A 24,577-nucleotide genomic window follows, 5' to 3' on the forward strand; every position below is an offset into this window, starting at 1 on the left:
TTATTTAACGACAAGATTCAAATATGATGCATTGGTTCCCACCCCCACATCTCTCTCTCTCTCTGAATTATGTTATCCGTTAATGACTTGTATTGATTAATAATAAGTTATACGGTAGGCTTTAATGACTTTTAATTGCTTGTTTTTTTTTATTCTTGTCCCTTTGCTTTTTTCTTTTTATATGCGCAGGGGGAAAAAAATTGGTAAATACATTTTATTTAACTTTTTAAATGCTTTTCCCTTTGTTTTTTTTTTTTTATTCTTCTCCCTTTGGTTTTAAAAAGTTAATTTTTTTTTATTCTTTTACTATGTATGCTTCGCAGGTAATAGAGGAAATGACCCTTGATCCTTTCTTAATCCAATTCATTTACAATAATTGAATAGAAAAGTAAATTGGTGTTGTTTCTTATATAAATAATGACAAATTAAAATAATAATCTTCATTCTAATTGATTTTTCTGTCATGGAAAAATTCTGGTGGTTCTATTTCTAATAAAAAAAAACAAATAGAGAAGCTTAATAATAAGTTTTAACTATCATTACAAGCAACATTTTTATGTAAGATCTATTATATGGGTTAAAGGGACAAACATGATACATAAATTTACTTAAGTGACATCTAATGATTTCGCTAATTTATTGAGGAATTTCGTACAACGGACAAATTGTTAAATACTATTTATTTGATCTAAATATTGGATGAAGTTTTTACTATATAAAGTGATCAAACAATCCACCATTTGTTATATACAAAGTTAAAACATACATAAAAATATGGCTGAAATTCTCAAGTTTTTTTATATTGCGATCATTTATCTTTCTTTGTTTCTTGTTGTATTCGAGGATAAAAGTAAGCTCATTTTCATTATTATTTTTTTAATCTTAAACAGAATATTTCACTTATATTTAATAATATTCTCATATCCTTATTTTACATTACAGGAGAGTGTGATACTAACTTCGATTGTCAGCAAAAGTTTTCTACTCAAGCTGAAGATCTTTTGTGGTGCATTAGGGGTTATTGTATGAGCATTCCCAATTAGGGTAAAAAAATATTTTCCCATTCGGCTAAGCCTTCTTATTTTATTTTCTCGTTATTGTTACTCTTATTATTTGTCCCAAACTTTCATGTAATTATATAACCTTGCAATTTGATTGATCGTGTTAGAAGGTTGTTACATATATATATTCGAAAAAATGAGTACAAGAGGTACTCTTACAATACAATAAAATTCAAAGCCTCATAAAAGGAGAATCATTGTAAACAGGGACTAAAAGTCTATAAACATCATAATAATAAGATGGAAGTAAGTGAAACACGCAAATAAACCACTTTTCATTCTCGACTCAAACATATTATACATCCTTATTAAAGTTCCTTTCAAATCATTCCTAGCAATATGATGCACGCTAAACTAAATTATGACATTGAAACTGATAAATCTAAAAGCTATAAGTCTATTAGAATCCATAATTTGGGCTAGAATAGACCACTATAGTGTCATCTTGCCATGTTCAAAATAATGATAATATCCTTTCTAAAAGATGGGACCAATAATCAACCTTGTGCATCCATACACAAGATAGTTGCATAACATCAATGAGTTCTTATTGAATTCTCCACCAATAATCTCTACAAGTTGTGGTAATTTGATCCATAAAAAATGACTAACTAGACATTTTTTAAAAGGATATAGTCATGATACCGTATTCATTCATATCCATAACCTTAGTCAATTTTCATACCAATAGTCCATGTTCATCATATTCATAGTTTTTCTAATAATACTATTTATGATCCCTTGATGTTGCGACATAGTGATAAAGACGGGAAACTCTAACTAGTTGTCTAACATTCTTATACTAGTGAGAGTGTGATGTTTTAAAGTTCACCCCGATGTATGGTGTTCTTCTTTTACTTCCCTTGTCCCCCTATTATAACTTCTTAAGTATGAGTTATTGATACAATCTACATATAGTAGACGTGTAGGAAGAGTTCATTTGATATATGTTTCTCTTGTTCAATTTTATGTACAGTTCAGATGGTTTGCAATCATAAACATTTATTTGTGCATTTGTTTATATGCATTGTTATTGTTGTACCACTTTAAGTATCGTATAACATTTCTCACCCCCTATTTTCTATGTGTTTCTTTTCTATTCATTATATGCAGGTTATCCCCACAACAAGATTGAGGAGTAGAATCAAGGCATGTGTGTACGAGACTAAAGTGGATGGTTATTCCCTCACCTATAATATGTTGTTCTTTAAAGTTTGTTGGATTATTGTTTATGTTTAAATTGAGTTCTATCCTCTGATATTGTGACATCAGTATTGAGTTTAATAATATGCTCTTGTCTTATTTTCTTGGATCTTGAGAAAATATTACATATTTTATTTTCTTATGAAAATAATTGTAAGGCTCTAAGAAGGAAAAATATTTTATTTTGAGTTATGACATTGAGTTGCTACTTGTCATGATGATGTGATTTTTTTATTTTATTTTATTTACGAAAAATCATGATTTGGTATCTCAGACTGCATGAAATTTATAATGGCTAAGTTCATTTAAGACATTACCAATAGAGTTTAAAACTTCAAAATCTGGATCTTATTAAACTTGAAAAAAAGATCTTAGAAATAATGTAAATATTTCATAAAAATAGGTGTTAATATATTTACAAGGAATAATTTAACAAATAATTACAATTTTCTAGTTAATAAGCCTCTAACTTTGATTCAAAACTCCAATCGATTTATTATATTCTAAGTGATGAAAAAATTCATAGTTATGTGAAAAGTAGATTTAGCCAAAACACCACAAATATCACAACGAGAAGTTGTATAACAACCTCTAATCATAAGATTATATCTAGTAGGGAGCTTTGGCGGTACCCCGTCATATGATGTTTTGACTAGGTTTTTGAGTCATTTAATAAGCATTTAAGTACAATTTATTGGAATTTTAGATGAGTTGATCATGGTATTTGGGACATTTTGTATTGTTTAGATTTCAGGCCTTGTAATTCTATTTCTTCCTTAACCAGGCAATTTAATAGATGTATTGCGTCTTAAACACTATTAGCCACCACCACCGTGAAAGAGACATTGTTAGTTGAAAACCTACCCGTGAGGGCTTGAAACGCAAAAACCATATTCTTTGTCGCTAAAGTTGTTAGAAAGAATAGTGTAAACCTCTTACACAACCAAACCTACCTGCTCTAGGTCACTCATAGATCTAGTGAAAGGGTGGTGCATATGACCTTTGTCACTCGTCACGCCACCATCCATGGTGACTACATCTCTAACCACAAGGTTTGAATTTAGAAGCAACAAGGGAGACTGGTAGAAAGAAATTGAGATGGCAGAGGATTTGAGTTTTTGTGAGAGAAATGGAACAAAAAAATTTGGGGAAATTTTGTTCCAAAATCACGTGAAAGAAGAAAAACACTTGGAAGAATGAAAAAATGGAAACCTTTTCCCCATGACACTGTCCCATGCGCCCAGGAAAATGGATACGTGAGGGGGGACGGTATGCCACTGCCCCGTATGCCCAGGCGCATAACCCACGCTCCCCACGTGTGTGTGGTTAGAAAATATAGGTTTTTGATGTTTTTCTCCTACATGCGGATTAGAGGAATAAGCTCAGTAACCCTATGCAAAACTAGTTATAAAAATTCCATTTTAAAGGGCTCAATACACAGAAAAATTCATTCACAAACTTGGAGGTTCAATGGGAATACAATCTACCGGAGCATCAAAAAGTATGTTTTATTTTTCTTTGGTTATATATTTGGTTACCATGAATAACTAAACCCTTTAAGATGAGGGTTTTAAGATGAACCTCCATTTATTTGTTAGAATTTATTAATGCAGTTTCTTTATTCAATTATGATACGAGTTATATTTAATTTTCATATGGTTCATGCTTAATGCTTTTAAAAAGTAGGAAGTGACACCTCCATACTTTGAAATGGTCCTATGTTAGAGTTTATTAGATGGACATCATGCTTTCCTTGAAAATCGGTACATATAATTATTTCTCAAGAGCCTTTAATTTTTTAGGGATTCATACAGTACAATGGTTAGGTTATACGACATATGAGCGAGTGTAAGTCCAACTCTACGAGCAATCATACATTCTGACGTCTCTTATGTATGTACGAGGATAAGTCCCTTAAATATGTATGAGGAGCAACATGACATTAAGGAGTGAAATGTGGGAGGATAAGTCCATCGTTTTTATAGCTTAGGTTATATCTAGTATAGATAAATATTACATCTGGAGGAGAATCTTCTTCCCATGAGGTTAACTATTGTATATATAGTCCTTAGGTCATAATTGGTAGGAAACATGCATTGATCTAACAAAGAGGTAGAGGAGATTTGAAGAATATAAATCGTCACTAAAACTATAAATCAATCTATTTACTTTTCAATGCAAATCAACAAATCTTGCAAACTCCTCCCAATTTACTTTTTTTAATTATAAGTTTAGTAAATTTTCAAGTTGAAAACAACAATCCTTGAGAAGACGATAATATTACTACTATATCACTTGAACGGTTTGATGCATTCCAATTTTGTCATCATGCTTACTAGGCAAAATCCTCCAAAACAAAACAAACAAAAAAAAATAAAATTGGAGGGAGATATAGCATGATTAAAAATAGTTTTGGCCCAATCAACTTACTTACCAACTAGCTTGAGGAACAAGTACTCATATTTAAAAGAGAGATCTCCATATTTTAAGTATAAATCCAAATTATCTTGTTTTCCTCATGGAATTTAGGGAGAAAAAATATATTCTGCAAAAGAGAAGAAAGATAGGGTAGTGAAGAAGAAGAAGAAAATGATGGCTTTCCATAGCTACCCATGGTCGGCACCTTTTTCTTCTAACCACTAGCATTCAAATTTAGGATGAAATCACATGAATCATACCTTCCCTCATAACTTTATTGTCTCTCATATAAAAATAAAATAAAATAAGGTGATTCGGTTGGAACTAAGAGGATGGTGGAGCTGCTTGGATCTGCCACCTACAAAGGTTGAGCCACCGATCTGTCCGCCGTGAGCCTGGTTCTGTTGAGCTATGGTGAGATGATGATTATGGTGATGGGATGCTTTATATTTATAGGTGAGCGTTTTTCTTTATTTTCTCAACAGTCATCCCGCAACGCGAGGTTGTCATGGTGTGGCGCACGTTGTGATGAGACGGTACACAACTCAATTCCTTCTAATTTCACAACGTGTAGGTCATAGTGGGCATCATGAGTTTGGCCGTGGTTGGACATGCACATTTCTTCACTTCTTGCTCCGTTTCTTCTCACCAAAACGTCCGTAATGATTATACCCCAAAATTTAACATGATAAAACTTGTAATAAGCATATCTTGGTCACGAAGTTGACTAGTTTGGGTGAATTTCCATGGTTTCAAAGTCATTTTCCCATTTTTTCCCTTTCATGACTTCTTATCGAATCCTTTACAAATTTTTACTAAAATGTAATCGAACTTGCTAATTGAAGTCTAAAATGACTCTAAAAATGAGCTTAAAACGCTATATGCTTTCATATCATAAAAAGTTACTCGAAAAAGGGACTAAATGATCCACTGGTATTCTAAAATTGACAAATAATATTAAACAAAGAAATCCTCTGTTCTCATACCAATGTGCTGTTCTGAATTTATTTTTCCTTTGTGATTAGGAATTGAATCATTCTCAAAGCTGGGAGGTTCTATTTATTTTGAAGAAAAAGGGAATAATCTTAGTCTATACATCATTAAGTACATATCAAGTTCACTTAATTGGAAATTAGGGAAACTTTTGCTCAATCAAACAGTTGTTCCTGCTGCTTCGTGGGACCCTTACCTACGAGTGACATTTAATTTCTCTCCTAATGAGGTACCTATAACATTTTCTTATGTTATCTCCTTACCCATCTACACCAATGTTGGGTATCTGAACCAGATTATGTCAATTTAGTTACTTAGGTTTTTTTGAAAATTTTAATTGCTAAATTATGATGGATATATTACAAATTTTTAATATCTTCTGAAGGTATTGTACTTTGTGATTATAATTTAAAATGTCATTTTTTGTGCTTTATTTAAGAAACCAAACAAAACATGTAATATAATATCCTGAATATTTTCCTTCGACAACTTATCATTTCAAAACTTGAAATATGCAGAAAACTGGGACTTCGTCAACGTTGAACTTCCGTCTACCATCTTGGACTCTCGCGGGTGGTGCCAAGGCGAAATTGAATTCGAAAATTTTAATTCTTCCAACCTCAGGTCAGATTCTGTCTTTCCTTCCCTTATCTCATGCGGATGGATTCTAGGATGTTTAATCACCTAGGAAAGAAGACGTAAAAGATCTAGCTTTCTTCTAATAAAAAAAATAAAATTATGTAGCCTTATGTAATGAATCACTGTAACTTTATTTTTCCCTATCTTTGAAATGATATACAGCTTGAGTAAAAAAAAAAATGCTATATTGCTTCAATTTTTGTCTCCTAACTCCCTAACAAAATATTAGCATGCAAATCAAATTATTTGCATTGATTAAGAAACCATTTTATGACTTATTCTTATTATATGTCACTTGTTTTGACCAAGTGTTGCCACTGATTTAACTGATCCAAGAATAAATTTAAACTGGAAGGGCACTAGGGAGATGGTAAGGTCGATATTTAATCTTTCGCTAATCCAAATCTTTTGATAAGAGCAACTAGTACTCATTTTATTTTTAACATTTATTAAAGTGCTACCAGGTGATAGTGTAAAAGGATATAGTAACATATTTGGTAGTAAAACATTTTCCTACCTTTAAAATTATCTGAAAGTTCTCCTCTCAATCTGTAATATGACAAATTTTGTTGCTGTTTCACAGTTAATTTGCAGCTAAATTAGTTTGTAACATAACAGATAACAATTGTTAAATGTTACTAATAGTAACAATGTTACTGAATCCTTTTAGTAACATCGATTTATCTTACAATTGTAAAATGTTACTAAATTCAAACAGTAATTTTTTGTTATAATTTAGTAACATTTAAAAAATGTTACTAAATCTTAAATATGTTGTAGTGTTACTAAATTTCATCACCTCACTTTCTCCACATTTCTCTTTTTATTACATCATTAATCTAACACATAATTCTCTCCATGATCTTTCTCTCTCAAGATGTCAAAAGAGAGGTTTGGGTGTCTACAAAACGTTTCTCGTTTAATTATACTCACTTTTTATAAGCACTCATTTTATGAGTACAAAATTATGCTTACAAAAAGAACAAAGGCAGTATATGTTTAAAGAAAGGTGAGACTAGGTGGATAATTTATCCACAAAATAATTAGTCACATGAGTCCAGTTGCAAGATATATACCCACAAACTAATTTTTACTCTACTTGTTGATTTATTAATGTGGCTAATTTTCATAGTTTGTTGAGTAAACAACCCCCAATTCTTTAAAGGTAACCTAAAATAACCTTAAACAAAAGAGACAAAAAAAAAGGAGAGATGGGGATAGATTAGTTTTATCCAAAACAATGTATATTGTATGCTGAAACTTCAAAGACACGCAAATATAAGGAGGATGCTGAAAACAAAAAAATATATACAAAGGCTATGTCTCCACCCCAAAGATAAATTCTTCCTAATATTTTGTGTCGTTCAGTAACACACTTTAGAAATCATGAGATTTTTGAAGTGCAGAGGGGTAAGGAGCACCCAAATTAAGTATAGTAGTATTTTTATATTTATATTTGGGATTGGGACAAACCCTACCTATTTATTCATGTTTATGTATGTGACCTTGAGTGCAGGGCTGAAGTGGCTTGCCGCAAAGGTGTCGATTGTATGCAAACGATGCGGGCTGAAGATGGCTTAAGGAAGAAGCAATCGGAATTTTCCCAAAGAGATGGTTGTGACTAAAGTCCACATGGCCAATGTACAAAGCTATTGCCATAGAATTAGGAATTAAACCGTTCAAATTGTTCCGCGACAAATCAAGGTTGATGAAATATGAAGTTTCACTAAACACGTCTGGTATAGGACCCCTTAAAGCATTTCTACTTAAATCTAAATGGCTCATTCTAGAAGCCAACAAAGTACTTGGGATCCTTCCTGTCAATTTGTTATACTTCAGGTTCAGCGAGTCCATGACTGACATTTGTCCTAGCGAAAAAGGAATTGGACCGGATAATTGGTTCAAGGACAAGTCCAAGTCTGCTAACCCATAAATATTTGAAATGGACCGTGGAATTCGACCGTTAATCCGGTTGTGACTTAGTAACGCCCGGTTCAGCTTTTTGAGTCGGCCAATGTTCCCAGGAATAGGGCCTCCAATAGCATTGTTGTGGAGATCAAGTTGCATTAAGTTGAAGAGGTTTACAAGCGTTGTTGGAATCCTTCCAGAGATATGATTGTCTGCAAGGTTGAGCACCGTAAGTTGAGTAAGACGCCCTATATCATATGGAATCTTTCCGGAAATAACATTTCCAGAGAGATCTATGATTTGGAGAAAATCGAGGGTTGTGATGCATCCAGGGATATTTCCCGAAATACCCTTCCAATCGGAGATGGTAATGCTAGATAGTTGTGTTAGGTTGCAAATTGATGGGGAGATGTGTCCGGTCATGTATCCACTGTGGTTTTGGAGTGTTTGTAGCGGCGGTGGTTGTCACCAACAGTGAGGCCGCGGAGTGTGATTTCTGCGATGCGATTTGTGGTAGGGTCGCAGCTGACTCCGTAACAATCGTAGCAACAGTTGGTACCTCTCCATGAATGGAAAACTCCAAAGTTAGGTTCGTTGAGAGCTGCTTTGAAGGACATGAGTGATGCCCACTCAGAAGGTGGGCATGACTCAACAGGTAAAATAATAAGAGCTTTTAAGGTAACTAATACTAGTAATGAGATTGTCAAAGCTGCTCTAGGACCACACATTTTTTTCTTAATTTGGTTTAGTAACTATTTGACTTTCTTGCATGTAGATTTGAATGAGTGTGCAACTATGCAAATGCCACTTACTATTTATATAGGGGAACTAGCAATAGGTTAGTAGTGTGTGTGTTTCAGTGTTTGTAAAGTGATGTATATACTTGTGATAAAAGGATTAATGTTAGTATGATTTTCTTGAAAAGCTATCAATGCATGGCTCTGTTAACAAGAAAGGAATTTTGTAGATGTCGAATTTTTTTTATAAAGGGATGACATGTGGTGATGGCAAGCTATAAGGTAGGCAAGCTACAGTGATTGAATGTTAAATATTGTTAATTAGAATCACTCTTGCGTCTTAATAAATTGTTTTCAAAGAAATATAACATAAAATAAGTGACATTTATTTTGTTAAAGTATTTATTAATAATATATCATCTAGCTAATAATTTCATTAATAATAATACTATGTTCATCACTCTAAAATCATTACATTTAAAATCATCCGTAAAAAAATTACATTTGAAATCATAATAAATTTGTTCTTTTTATTTTCTTCTTAATTCATGTGTAGTAATATGAGATTAGTCTGTATACATACGATGCAAAACTTTTTTATACATATATTCAATCAAATTACATCATAGTGTGATTTTTTTAAGATAGTTTTTAAAATATGTCCATTGCATGTGTAAAAATATTTTACATGTGTGTACAAATTAAATACTAAGTAAATAAGAGAGGTTAGAGTAAAAAATTGAGAGGAGAAAGACAATTAAAGAAAGTATGTGTGTTGCTTATTAGGCAAAAAAGAAATGTGCGGATTGAACTTTAATTTGACACTTTAGTTTCTGTGTAGTATCTGATTCAGTACTATTGTAGGAAATTAAAGTACTTATCTTTTTAAAGTGATAGTAAAACAACTTCTGGTAAATAATCGCATCGGAGCTAAAGTGGTAAAGCTCAAAGTTTCTCATGTAGGTGCTTGCTTCTTTCTCACCTCGTTTTGAAATGGAAAACAATAGATTCTTGAATACTTCACCTCATTCTAGTTCAAATTGAGGCCAACATAGAATGTCCAATGTAAATGAAATTCTCCACCCGTCTCCAGATTTTATAATTTGGAGCGTGTTTTTGAGTTTCGGATTCTTAGATCCGTAACTCTGGATATGATTAAAATATTCTATGAAGGCTATAATTCTAGAATCCGTAACTCTAGATATGATTAAAATAAGCTATAAAAAATATATGGTTCATCAAAGAAATGAAAGCACAGACATCTTGTTAAATTCATAAACTAAAAATCAATATAATATATCAAATAACTTCTAATATTTTTTTGGTCAAGAATAATTCCTAATATTAACTAATGACCAAAGACTAAGAATAACTTGTTTTGTGGATAAAAGTGGTTCAGTTAAAAATTAATATTTTTGTTTGTCACATGTTTCTTAATCGTGTTCCGACTAAGTATAACTTTGTGTAAGGCGGCATATTATTGCTCTAACTTATCACAACTGTTCGGATGTTTGTGGATTGTTAGAAGACATGGATCATTTATTTGTTAAATGTGACTTTTATGATCGGCTTTGGTCTCTAGTTTCAGGTTGGTTAGGTTTGTCAACGACAACTCATGGTAATTTATTGGTTCATCTAGTGCAGTTTGGTGGGTTAGGGGGATATTCGAAACATGTTCGGTTGGCCTTTGGTATTATTTGGCTATCGGTGGTTTGGGTCAATTGGAAAGCGGGAAATTGGAGTATTTTTATGCACAACAAGGAACATTTACAATCCTTTTGATGATTAAAATCGACATATGTTGCGTTCGATTTTGATTATCATTTCTGAAGGCTTAATCATATTCTTTGGTTGACTGTTATTTCCTGTTCTTTGGAGTTTTTTGTAATGTAACTTTGTTCTTTGTGTACATCTTGTGCTTAAGAGACTTATTCTTGGTTAATATGTGTGTGTGTGTGTTTTTTTTTTTTTTTTGGCCTTTAAAAAAAAAACTAATGACCAAAGATAACTAAGATAATTAAGGAAATAAAACAGTAAAATATATAGATTATCATCTCATTATGGGTATTATTCCTATAAAAATAATTTGTCACCATTCTTAACTATTAATTCTCTTTTATGATTTTTCTTTACTTTCTTCTTCTCCATGTTATAGGTATAGGTATAGAGTATCAATTGGATATCAATAGCTAATCTAAACTAGAGAATTTTGTTGGCCACCTTTAAATATAAGGTCTCCCCTTATTAAACATTTTATTTAACCACTAAATTAAAACCCAGTACATTGTTCCCAACATAATAAACCCCACACCCCTACGGTTAATACAGTGAGATGATTGATATTCATTTGATAAAATCAAGAGAAAACAAAGTTAGGTACTAATATTTATTTGACTTTTTTGAAATATGTAATTCTAAATATGATTAAAATACCTATAAAGGTTATGTTTCTTTCTCAACAATCCCAGCCTTGCCTTAAACTAATGAAAAAACAAGCTATGAAAAATGAATGGTTAATAATAAAAAAAAATATATGAAAGCATAAGCGTGTTATTAAATTTATGAATTAAAAACCAATAAAATATATAAAAATAACTCCTAAATTTAACTTATGACCAAAGGCAACTAAGATAATTTAGGAAATGAATCAATTAAATATGCATATGATATGATGAAGAATTATCAATTATTTAAATTGATACAAAAACATAGTATCATCTCATTGGGGGTATTATTCATATAAATGATCTTGTCACCATTGTCGACTAATATTAATTCTCTTTTATCATTTTCGTTCCCTTTCTTGTTCTCCATGTTTTTAATTCTCATTTCATAGTTTTTCAAGTGTTTAGGCTATTTTTCTCTAACTCATTTGATGTTAAAACCCTAAAATAAGTGTAAAATTATTATATACTGTCTAAAACATAAATTTGATGCACCGCAAGCTGTTCCATATATCAATTGCAAGCTAAGCTCAACATAACTTCTTTTCCAAAAAAAAAATGATTAAAATACCACATATAGGTTATATTGATTTGTCAACAATCTCAACACTGCATAAAAACAATGAAAAAAATTACGAAAAAAATTGTACTTCATTAAGGATATGAAAGCATAAACGTATTATTAAATTCATGATTTCAAAATCAATGAAATATATCAAATTAATCCTAAAATTAACTAATGATGAAAGAACACTAACATGATTAAAGACAAAATTGTAAAAACTACATACCAAGAAGGACTGTCAATACTTCAAATTAATATAAAAATATTTTATCTCATTGTGGTATTATTCCTATAAATAATTATGTCACCATTCTAGAGTATTAACTATCTTTTATGATTTTTTTTGCCATTTTTCTTCACCGTTTATAGGTGTAGAGTAAATAATCATTGGCTATCACTGACTAATATGAACCATTGAATCTTATTGGTCCCCTTTACTAAGGTATCCCTTTCTAAATACATTTTATTAACCACAATATTCAAATGATACATTGGTTTCCGCCATCACCTCTCTCTCTATGTATGTGTGTGAGTGTGTGTCTGTGTGTGTACGTATGTATGTTCTTGAATGCTGGATTAGTAATAAAAAATGATTAAATATTGGTAACTAGGTTTTAACTATATTACAAGCAACATTTTTATGTAAGATCTATTATATGAGTTAAAAGGACAAAAATGATACATAAATTTACTTTAGTGACATCTAATAATTATTCTAATTTATTAATAAATTTCATGCAACGGAAGAATTGTTAAAAACCATTTAGTTGATGTAAATATTGGATGATGTTTTTACTATATAAAGTGAGAAAACAATTCACCATTTGTTATATGCAAAGTTAAATCATAAATAAAAATATGGCTGAAATTCTCATGCTTTTTTATATTCCAATCATTTATGTTTCATTGTTTCTTGATGTAATTGAGGGTCTAATAAGTAAGCTCATTTTTCTTTTTTCCTCTTTTTATCTTAGACACGCTATTAACTCATATTTAGTAATATTACTTTATGCATATTTCACATTTCAGAAGCATGTGACACCGACGTTGATTGTCAGAAAAAATATCCTGGTCCTTTTGAACATCTTTTGAAGTGTATTCATGGTTATTGTGTGTGCTTTCCTAGAAATCCAGGTAAAAAATTATTTCTTCATTCAGCTAAGCCTTTTTATTTTATTTTATTTTCTCATTATAATATTGTTAGTCTTATAATTTGTCCTAAATTTTCATGTAATTCTTTGACTTTTCAATTTCTTTGATCGTATTAGTACTATGTTATATATATATATATATATATATATATATATATATATATATATATATATATATATATATATATATATATATTGAAAAAGGAGTACAAATGGTATGCTAACAAAACAATAAAATTCAAAGCCTCGTAAAAGACTCTAAAAACATCAAAATAATGAGATGGAAGTAAATTAAACACACAAATATACCATCATTCATCTCGACTCAATCATATGATACATCCTAAGTAAAGTTCCTTTGAGACCATTCATCTTGACTTGATCATATTATACAGCTTTATCATAACACTATTCCTCTACTTTTTTATTTGGAAAATTCTGAAGTTTTTCTAGCACATGTTCTTGCATTAAAATTTTTCCTCTTTCAATTTCTAATCCTAAATAATTAATTTTATTTTGGTCAATAATGGCCTTCTTTTTGCTTAATACTACTCCATGCTCAAGACATCTAATAAGTACTAATTTTACCTTTTTAAAATGATAGTCTAATTCTCTATTTGAAAAGACTAGTATATCATCAATATAAATTAGATAAAATATCCTTGTAAAATATCTGGTGATTGTTTCATACCCGTTGGAAGTACGTTCCATTCATATTAACCTTGAGGACAACTAAATGTTGTTAGGGCCTTAGATTCTTCGGTTAATCTTATTTGTTAAAATCCTATCTTACAATCAAAAGTACTAAACCAATTCATATTTCTAACTCTTTCAATAATAAAACTTTTTTTGGGAGAAAATAGGCATCTTTTGAAGAATGAATAATAGAAATATCAATAATTTATTTTAATTGTTTCCCTCTAAAATATGGGACTTTAATTGATATATAAATAATCATGTCTAATCATGTTTCTTGTTGATATATTGTAGGTACTATACATAATTTCTTTTGAATATTTAAGGTGATTCTAGTGGCTACCCAATTTAATGGATGTATAGATCCATCAGCTATTTGAATTTTTAATGGTTTATCAATTTTTTCCAATTTACTAAATAATACTTTTGTTGCTATACAAATACTCGCTCATGTATCTATATAAGCTTCAGTTTCTTTATTTTCTCTTTCAATTTTTATTTTAATATAAGTACTATTCAGATTTTGTTTCATCTTAATATAGTTCATCATCTATTTCTTCTAAAGGTATAACATCTTCTATATATTCATATACGCTACAATCACTATCACTTAGTTCATCCTCTAAAGGTTCTAAATTATATAATTTATATACTTTCTTTATTAATTTTGATTTTTCCTTAGTTTCTTTTGAATCTTTTTCTTTCTTCTTTGAACATTCATTAGCATAATTTCATTCTATATTGAGAAATGATATTTGTACATCCATTTTATGACAACTTTTTGACAACCTTCTCTCTCATACTCACATTATACTCTTATTCTCTCTCTTCATTTTTCTCTCTCAATTGTTTTTGACCAATAAAAAGAGAGAGAAAAGAAATTGTCACAAGAGTTGTCTCAAATGGATGTTCAAATATCACCACTCTTCTATATTACATCTCCAACACACATTTCTTTTGGACAATATTTTCTAGGTGTTTGTTTCCTTTTTCTAAAATACTTTTTCGTAGTATTTTTATAGGCCTTTTTCTTTGGATAAGTTTTCCTTAATGTTGCTTTTCTTTTATAACTTTTTCTATTCTTTTATGACATCCATAGTTTCCTCCTAATAGGTGTAATCCTAACTTATTACAACACAATGAATTTCTTCCTAAATTTAGATTTTTAATATTTTCTCTCTTTAGGCATTGTTTTCTTATTTCTTCATATAAAATTTGTATACCTCTTCATAAAGTATCACAATTTTCTACCGGTTGAGATCCCATATTTCTCTTATACTTGTACTAAGTGGGTAAGGTAATTGAGATATAAATATATCTATATACACTCCTTGGGTTTTCCTATCTAACTCATAATAATATTTTTTATATTCACAAATAAAACTATCTAGTTTGCACATATTACAAGGGGTTCTCTAACAATACAATAAAATTCAAAGTCCCATAAAGGATAATCATTTTAAATTGGGACTAAGACTCTAGAAACATCATAATAATAAGACGGAAGTAAGTAAAACACACAAATAAACCACTATTCATCTTGACTCAATCATATCATACATCATAAATAAGGTTCCTTTCAGATCATTCCTAGCTATTCGATGCATGCTAAATTAAATTCTGGCAATGAAACTGATAATTCTTGATGTCAAAAAGGCTCTTGCTTACACTGTGAAAGCGGCGTGTTTCTTCTCGTAGGTTATAAATTTTATAAGTCTATTAGAGTCTATAATCTGGGCCAGAATATACCATTATAGTGTTATCTAGCCATGTTCAAAATAATGATAATATCCTTTCTAAAATATGGGACCAAAAAATAATCAACCTTGTGCATCCATACACAATATATACACAATATAGTGGCATAACATCAATGAATCCTTATTGAATTCTCAAAAATAATCTCTTCCAAAAAATGATGAACTAGTTATGTTTGTTTGAACGATCTAGTCATGTTATGGTATTCATTCATAACCACAACCTTAGTCGATATTCATACTCATAGTCAATGTTCATCATATTCATAGTTTCCCTAATAATATTATATTTAGGCTTAAACACATTTTTCATCCCTTAACTTTTAAAGTGTAGCGATTTTGGCCTGCTTATAAAAAAAAGGCTAAAATATGGTTTTGGTCCCTGCAAATATGCCTCGTTTTGGTTTTAGTCCCTGTAAAAAAAATTTATTGTTTTTGGTCCTTGCAAAATATTTTGTTTTTGAAAATAGTCCCTGCAAGAAAATAGTCCCTGCAGGGACTATTTTCAAAAACAAAATATTTTGCAGGGACCTTTTTCAAAATCAAAAGATTTTGCAGGGACTATTTCTCTAATAAATGGGTTCAGTCATCATGTGCCACGTGTGCAAATCATCACAAAAGTGGAGCCAGGGACCAAAACCAAAATGAGGCATATTTGCAGGGACCAAAAACAACAAAAAAAATTTGCAGGGACTAAAACCAAAACGAGACATATTTGCAGGGACCAAAACAATATTTTAGCCTAAAAAAATAGCCAAAGTCATCCCGCATGTTTAGCCCTTTTTGCAAAACACTAATTTTGACCCAGTCAATACTACATGGCACGCAACATAACATAAAAAAAAAAAAAAAAAAAAAAAAAAAAAAAAAAAAATCAACTATATATTTTATTTTTTGAATAAAAAAATAAAGGAAAGTCCACATATTATGAAATAAAATAATAAAAAATTAAATAAAAAAATGGGAAGGGGGCACATGAGAAGCTCCAACCATTTTTTCTCTTCCTTCTTTATTTATCAACGTCCTTCTCATTCATTATAATCTTAATCCAACAATCCATCAAACTCAGCAACTTACTATTCTCTTTTCAGAAATTAAGTAAAACAAAGAAAAATAAAAATAAAAAACATTACGAACCATGTAGCCATAGTTTTTAAAACCGGGACCAGTCCCACGTCCCACCAGGAACTGGTGGGATGTCTGGTTCGAGCCACATGACAGATCGGTCATGCCGTTAAACCGGCACGAACCGCTGCGACTCGGTTAAAACCGATAAAACTTGGTGAACCGGCGGTATAAACAAACCGCACCGGTTTGAAGCAAGAACAAATTTTATTTTCATTATTTTCCAAAAAGTAGCGTTGGTGGGAGTTGAACCAGTGACCTGCTTCGTGAAGCAAAATCCCCCACCCACTGAAGTACCATCAATTAAGTAAAACAAAGAAAAATAAAAATAAAAAACATTACGAACCATGTAGCCATAGTTTTTAAAACCGGGACCAGTCCGACCAGGAACTGGTGGGGTGTCTGGTTCGAGCCACATGACAGATCGGTCATGCAGTTAAACCGGCACGAACCGCTGCGACTCGGTTAAAACCGATAAAACTTGATGAACCGGCGGTATAAACAAACCGCACCGGTTTGAAGCAAGAACAAATTTTATTTTCATTATTTTCCAAAAAGTAGCGTTGGTGGGAGTAGAAGCAGTGACCTGCTTCGTGAAGCAAAATCCCCACCCACTGAAGTACCATCAATTCTTGTGCTTAAGTTTCTTTTAATACCTATATAATGACAGATTTTTGGATAAAGAACATTGTTTGTGCCATCTTGTCAAAAAGCAAATTCATTTCAATTTTTATGCCATTTTTTTTTAAAATAAAAAGCAAATTCTGTTTTTGAGCAATTTTGCACCCCATCTTTTATCCCCTTTCTGGTTAGATGGACATCCTTGTGTTTAATTGCACTTTTGCCCCCTATATTTTTGTCAATTGTGCGATTTTGTACCCATCTTCTTTTGTTTTGGGCGATTTTGCACCCCCATCTTTTGCCCCCTTTAATGATGATTTTGAACAAAAACACAATTGACAAAAGATGGGGTGCAAAATCGCACAATTGACAAAAGATAGGAGGGAAAAGTGCAATTAAGCCTTTTTTTTTTTAATACAAATACCTCACGGTATTTTTTGGTTTAATTTTTTTCTTTCAAAAATACCTCTTAGCATAACTTTATATAATATTTTTTCATATATAATCTTTGTAAAAAACATAAACATAAGCATATAATTAAAGCTCAAATATTTTATTCAAAGCTCATAATAATTAGTCTATGAAATTATATTTGTTGGATATATTTTTATTTTATATGTGTCACTATTTTAGTTTTTAGATTGACCGAGTCAACAGATTAACATGATTAAATATCTATGCAGTTTTAATCTAAACACCGTGTTATCTAACCGAGTCATCCGATTTGATCCGATTCAGCCATGCAGTTCAACCAATGATCCAGTGGTTCGACCATCGACCCAGTGACCCAATACCTCTACCGAGTCGATGGCCGAGCCGAGTTTTAAAACTATGCATATAGCTCTGTCCATATTCATCATCACCAAAATTAAAATCAACACCCATCCTTATCCTTCATCACCAACACCCATGCTCTTTCGAGATTCATCATCCCCATCATCATCATCATCATTGATTTTCTTCCTTTTCTTCTTAGTTCTCTTTCTAACCCGACCCACAAAATATGCATCAAATCATAATCTGACCCATCCTCCTTCACAATTTATTGAAATCGTCGTCATCATAACCCAGAAAACATCACCACTGTCATTCTTCATGTACCACCATCATCCTTCTTGAATCAAAAATTGATTTTTCATTTGAAATCGAAATCCATAAATTGATTTTCCTCCCTCCGCGTTCGTTCTGAAAATCCATAAATTGAAATTGATATCAAAATCCAGAAATCGATTCACGTTTGATTCGCCTCCCTTCGTGTTCGATTCTAGAAATCTAGAAATTGAAATATATAAGTGAAGAATAAGTAGAAGAATAACAAAGCTTGAAGAACAAGCATGAAGATGAGTGAGAGAGTGAAGAGCGAGAGAGATAATGTTGAGGGAGAGGCGGTGGTGTGTGTTCTCATGTGCACCTTCCTTCTTTATTTTTCTTTTTCATTTTTTTTAAATCAATTGATAAATATGTGGCTTTGCAAAAGGGACTAAACATGAAGTGAGACTTTGGCTATTTTTTTTACAAGGGGGCCAACATCTCGATATTTTGAAGCGGGTAAAAAGTGAATTTAAGCATACTAATTATGATTCCTTAATGGTAGGGTATATTTATGAAGTCGAGAAACTCTGACTAGTCGTCTAACATTCTAACACTAATGAGCGTATGATGTTGTAGAGTTTACTGGTGGTGTTCTTCTTTTACTTCCCTTGCCCCCCAAGATAATATCTTAAGTATGAGTTTTTTATACGATTTACATGTAGTAGACGTGTAGGAATGGTTCATTTGATATATAAGTCTCTTGTTCAATTATATGTACACCTCAGATGGTTTGCAATCAAAAATGTCTATATGTGTGTTTGTTTCTATGCATTGCTAATGTTGTACCACTTTAAGTGTCGTATAACATATCTCACCCTCTATTTTCTATGTGTTTCTTTTATATTCATTATATGCAGGGTATCCTCACGACAAGACTGAGGAATAGTATCAATGTGTTTGTGTACGAGAATAAAGTGGATAATTATACTCTAACCTATATTATGTTATTCATTAAAGTTTTTTGGATTATGGATTATGGTTAAATTGAGTTCTAAGCTCTAATATTGTGACAATACAATATTTTTTGGGTGTAAAGTGGGATATCCTCCTGTTTACACCAATTTTTAGTAATGTAAACTCCACTATTCATCAATGGTTTTAGGTCATGAATGTATTTTTAAAGGGGATCGTTCATGTCTTGTGGCTTATGACATCACTTCATGCATTCTTTAAGAACATTAATGTCAGAATTGCATCCAACGTCTTTTAATAACAAGTTGTCTCATGATAGAAAAATGGTCAAGTGAGCGTATTAAAAAGAAGAAGAAATATGAAAAGAAATGCAAAGAGAAAAATAAAACAAGAACAATAAATTAAATTGCAGGAATGTAAAGGGTGGTTGGAATCTATCAATCCATGCACTCGTGAAGCCATTTGCTCCGTGGTGGGGGTGTTAGAGTTTAAGAAATCAAGAAAACCAACCCCTTGTTCTTATTACAAACTGATATACATAGACCTTGTAGGAAAACTTACCACTAAATCCTACGGTCTAGATTAAAAATAGAAATAACTTCTTATAACTTCCTAAGACACTAGAAAATAACTTCCATGCACTAAGACACTAGGAAATAACTTCAATGCACCTCAGTCGTCTTTGCCGTTACACGTTCCACTTTGCCTTATTGCACTCTAACTTTAATTTCCTTGGTCGAAATTGTAGTGTGTCGAAGTCTGTATGTTATTAGTCGAAATCCCTTTTCACTTTGCAGCATGTCGAAAAAAATCATCTGCGTTGTCTAAATTATAATCATAATTTCGACCAAATATTTCATTTTTGGTACTAACAGAGGTCCCTTAAAATGTTGTTTCTCAAAAGACATGAGAGGAATAACATTTTGAAACATAATACCAAAAATAAACATAGTACGGTCTTCTTCGATCACTTCATCAGAAGTTCTTTTTCATCTCTCCAAGCCAAATTCAAATTTGGTATATTGGCATTAATGAACTTCAAATAAATCACACAAAGATTAATTGGAAGTATTTGTATATATCATTCATAGATCACTTCAAAACACATGTATACTTGGCCTTTAGAAAATTCAGACCATTTAATATGATCATGGTTTTCAAAAAATACTTTAATCTACGGTTTCAAAAACCATCTTTATGGTCATAAACTTTTTCAGTTTCAATCTTTGTAAATTTTTTCAAAACCATTTTAAAAAGATTCTCCAATTCAATTGATGTCCTCCTTTAATGGTTTCAACAACAATTTTTTTTTTTTTTTTTTAAATATGGCTAAAAAACCATTTCATGAATGGTTTCTTTGAAACCATTATTATTATTTTTTTAAAAAAGTTTTGGAGTTTTTTTTTTTTTGGAAGATTATGGCGATCTGTTCCAAAGGATTTTTTTTTGTTTGAAAAAGTGCACAATAGAAATTGCTTTTAGTGGTTTTTGAAAAAGGATTTTTAAAAGTACAATGGAAATTTCTTTCCAAGGTTTTTGAAAGACTACAATCGAAATTTCTTTCCAAAGTTTTGAAAAAATACAATGGAAATTTCTTTTCAAGGTTTTGCAAAATACAATGGAAATTTCTTTCCAAGGTTTTGAATTATTTTTTTTTTTTTTAAATATGGCTTAAAAAAACCATTTTTTATGCATATAAAGTGTTGGGTCGTGCAAAAATTGAAATGTTCCCACCGGGCGTGCCAATTTGATTACCCTGGTTCTCAGTAAACAAATGTTGGTTTCCGAAAACGGTTAACTTGAGAGATCAACCAGTAAATCTTTGGGCATGTTGTGCTCTTGTTTGACAGAAAATATGTTTGTTCTTGGAGTGAACCAAAAAAGTACAAAAGAAGGATTGGACACGCATCGAATCCGAGAAGCAAAACGCTAAGAAAAAAATGATAAATTGCAAGGAATTTAAAGAAAAAGGTAGAATTGCATAAATGAATTAAAAGTGGTACACAAATTCATACATTTGCAACTTGTTTACTCGTTTTTCCTATAGTGCGAATAGTTTGAGCGCGTGAGTTTTGTTTGTATGCGAATTGTGACCCGTTTTCCTATAGAAAACTCTTATTTATACTAAGTAACTGCCTATACAGAAACCATCGGGCATAACCGCTAAAAACTACCCTAGACACCTTTTGAATTTCAATTGATATCTTCTTCGACAGTAACTATGTTTGGCTCGTTGATCTGACACCAACTTCTTTTTGATATCCTGCTTGCTTGTCGATATCTTGCTTGCTTGTCGAAGCTTCTCAGTTCGAATGTTAATATCTCTTCAAGTCCACGAACATGATCCAGGTTGGGTGTTGAACTGGTTCAGACTACTTCAACGCTTGAGTCAAACTTAGTTGATTGCACTTATTGTAGTCTGTCGAAAATATAGGCTAACACCTCCGCAGGCGCAACTGCAGAGACTAATCAATCAAGCTCAAATTATGGATGACAAACTCTCAAAACCATGGTTAATCTATAAAAAGATTCGTGTCATCTTATCTAAGAGCTATGTACATCGTAATTTGCTGTTTGTTCTCTCGGTATATATACTATATTGCGTACATCAATTGACAACAATATAAGCACCGGTAATCGATCTTCTTTTCTCATGATTATCAAAGAACTCTCCACATGATAGAGCAAGCAAAGAGGAGGAAAAACCGCATCACCCTCATGGAACCTTTTCATTCTCCATAAATGCACCTGCAACAACACCTTGTTTAACGTTTTCTTACTGCCACTTCACATGTGTTGTGTCTAATTGTCTACCATCTATACTCCATTCATCTCCACCATATATTCTGTTATCTAGTCGTGATTAAAATGGGATCATGTCATTACATTATTTAAGAAACAAAAACTAATTTTTAGATTTTATTGTTTCACTAAGTCTTATGATATTAATGAATGTGTCAGACATGCTAATTTCAATTTTGAAGCAAGTGAGGTCAACCTTGATCGAAGCAATTTATTTTAGTTTAATTATGCAGAAAATACATACATAATCTGTCGGAGATAACATGCATGCATTAATTACAATCAGAATACCATAGATAAAAAACAACAAAACGCAAAATTGTCGACGACTGAAGAAAACGACGGTTCAATTATTTGAGATTACATCGAATAACTTAAGACCAATATATTCTCACACCTATTTTTTCTCCAACTATACTATGAAATCTGGTTAATCTTTTCCAAAAATGTGATTAATTTGATTGGATAGATGATTAGTTAAATTTACAATCAAAATTATGGTTAATTCAACTTCATTGTTAGCCCAAATTCATCACAATAATCAACGTAATTTAAACTCAACTCAACGTAATTATTTCTAACCATATATTGCAACTGCATGGAAAATCAGGTGTCCGTCCATAGAACATTTATGTATAATTAATTAATCAAACTCATCACATGCACGTGTACGCATTACAAAAGGAATTCGTTCTATTTTATTAGTTACGAAACCAAAATACATAAAAGATAAAGATATTGTAATACTCTTTCGTTTGCATTTGATTTCACACACACTAAAAAGAACATAAAGATTTCACTAAATTATTCTCAATAACCATTGTTGTATTTTAATTATCTCATAAATACAATGTTGAAAATGATAACAGATGATACACACAGTATTAATTAGATATCATAATCCAAGAAAAAAATAAATTAAAACTAAATTAGAAATTGAAATTGACACTTTTTGAAACAACTCGTGTGTAAATGTGACAATTATTAGAGAAAGCTGGATTAACCAATGAGACACATTGATGGCAAACATTACTTCTTTTTGCAAGCTTCAAGTGGCTTTCCACAAAGACAATCATTGACCTCAAACGAAGATGCATCAAGATGATCCAAAACTTTAGGAATTGGACCACACAAATGATTATGGCTCAAATCCATGTAACCAATGTAAGCAGCAGAAGATATAGATTTAGGTATAGGACCCTTGAGATTATTATAGGAAATATCCAATGATGTAAAATAAGACCTACCCCCAAATGCATCAGGTATATTACCCTCCAACAAATTATGACTTAAGTTCAAATCACTTATTCCTGAACCAAAAAGAGACTTTGGGATCATCCCCGAAAGCTTGTTTGTATCAAGCTTTAGGGTTCCCAAAACAGACATTAAGCCTAATGATTCCGGGATGGGCCCGGATAATTGGTTTCGAGATAGATCAAGATCCGAAAGACGTTTGATTCGAGATATTGAGCCGGGGATGGGCCCGTGTAACTGATTACCACTTAATAAAGCCCGGCCTAAATACTGAAGCCTGCCAAAGCCCATTGGGATATATCCTGAGATCCTATTATTACGGATGTCAAGATGAGTCAAGCTAGTTAGGTTGGTTAAGGACCTGGGGATTCCACCGGTGATGACGTTGTCGGCGATGCTGAGACGGTTGAGATGGCGGAGTTTGCCGATATCAGAGGGGATATTACCGGAGAAACGGTTTCCGGCGAGGTCGATGATACGAAGGAAAGAAAGTGAAGAAATGCACTTGGGGATCTCACCGGAGATACCGTTCCAATCAGTGATTGTAATGCTTGAAAGTTTAGTTAGCTTACAAATCTCCGGGGAGATTTGACCGGTCATGTAGCCAGGTTTACGTGCTTTTTCGAAGGTGGTGTAGAGAGTTCCGGCACGGAGGTTTATATCGGCTACGCGACGAGTATTCTCGTCGCATGATACGCCCAACCAGTTGTGGCAGCAGTCAGTTCCGGTCCATGAGTTGAATATTCCGTCGTTAGGTTCACGGAGTGAGGCTTTTATGGCTTGTAGGGCTTTGAGTTCTGATGGAAGACATGAGTTAGCGGTGGAGGTAACGGTGGAGATAATGGCTAAGAGTAACAGTGCCGTTAATGGTGAAAACATGGTTTATGAAGGGAATGTGAAAATGTTGAGGTGTGTGTGTGCATGCATGAAACTTAGGGCTCCTCATATGGTGGTTTTATAATGTTAAGTTATGGGGTATTTGGACCACTATGCCCCTTTCATAGTTCATATGAGTAATTATTTAGTATTAAATATTGAGTTTTGTTTAAGTCAACACTATAGTTTTTTAAGATGCTCAGAAAATAAATAAAATATTGCTTTATAATAAGATGCTTCAAAAAACAAATAATGAATGAATATGAATCATATGATAGCTAGCCTTTTCATTGACAATATAAATAGGATATTGAACATGCCAA

At 31.9% G+C, this 24,577-nt stretch overlaps 1 protein-coding gene, 2 long non-coding RNA genes and 1 pseudogene across 3 annotated transcripts; 2 read left to right on the forward strand and 2 right to left on the reverse strand.

Moving 5' to 3' along the window:
- Positions 1-679: 679 nt before the first annotated feature.
- LOC25492596 (uncharacterized) lies at positions 680-2,384 on the forward strand. Its single transcript, XR_003011332.2, has 3 exons — positions 680-850; positions 943-1,044; positions 2,175-2,384. It is a non-coding gene; the product is annotated as an uncharacterized lncRNA (long non-coding RNA).
- A 5,220-nt stretch (positions 2,385-7,604) lies between these two features.
- On the reverse strand, positions 7,605-9,051 carry LOC25492597 (DNA damage-repair/toleration protein DRT100-like; annotated as a pseudogene).
- Positions 9,052-12,754: 3,703 nt separating this feature from the next.
- LOC25492598 (uncharacterized) lies at positions 12,755-14,346 on the forward strand. Its single transcript, XR_003011372.2, has 3 exons — positions 12,755-12,905; positions 12,998-13,102; positions 14,110-14,346. It is a non-coding gene; the product is annotated as an uncharacterized lncRNA (long non-coding RNA).
- Positions 14,347-22,928: 8,582 nt separating this feature from the next.
- On the reverse strand, positions 22,929-24,299 carry LOC25492599 (DNA damage-repair/toleration protein DRT100). Its single transcript, XM_013600764.3, has one exon. The coding sequence runs from the start codon at positions 24,255-24,257 to the stop codon at positions 23,154-23,156; it is 1,104 nt and encodes a 367-aa protein (XP_013456218.1). The 5' UTR covers positions 24,258-24,299; the 3' UTR covers positions 22,929-23,153.
- Positions 24,300-24,577: the final 278 nt, after the last annotated feature.

The sequence above is a fragment of the Medicago truncatula genome, chromosome 4, assembly GCF_003473485.1.
Source record: "Medicago truncatula cultivar Jemalong A17 chromosome 4, MtrunA17r5.0-ANR, whole genome shotgun sequence".
NCBI lineage: Eukaryota > Viridiplantae > Streptophyta > Magnoliopsida > Fabales > Fabaceae > Medicago > Medicago truncatula.

Excerpts from the sequence above, each read along its gene's own strand:
- LOC25492599 (XM_013600764.3), bottom strand. The coding sequence starts at position 24,257 with ATGTTTTCACCATTAACGGCACTGTTACTCTTAGCCATTATCTCCACC.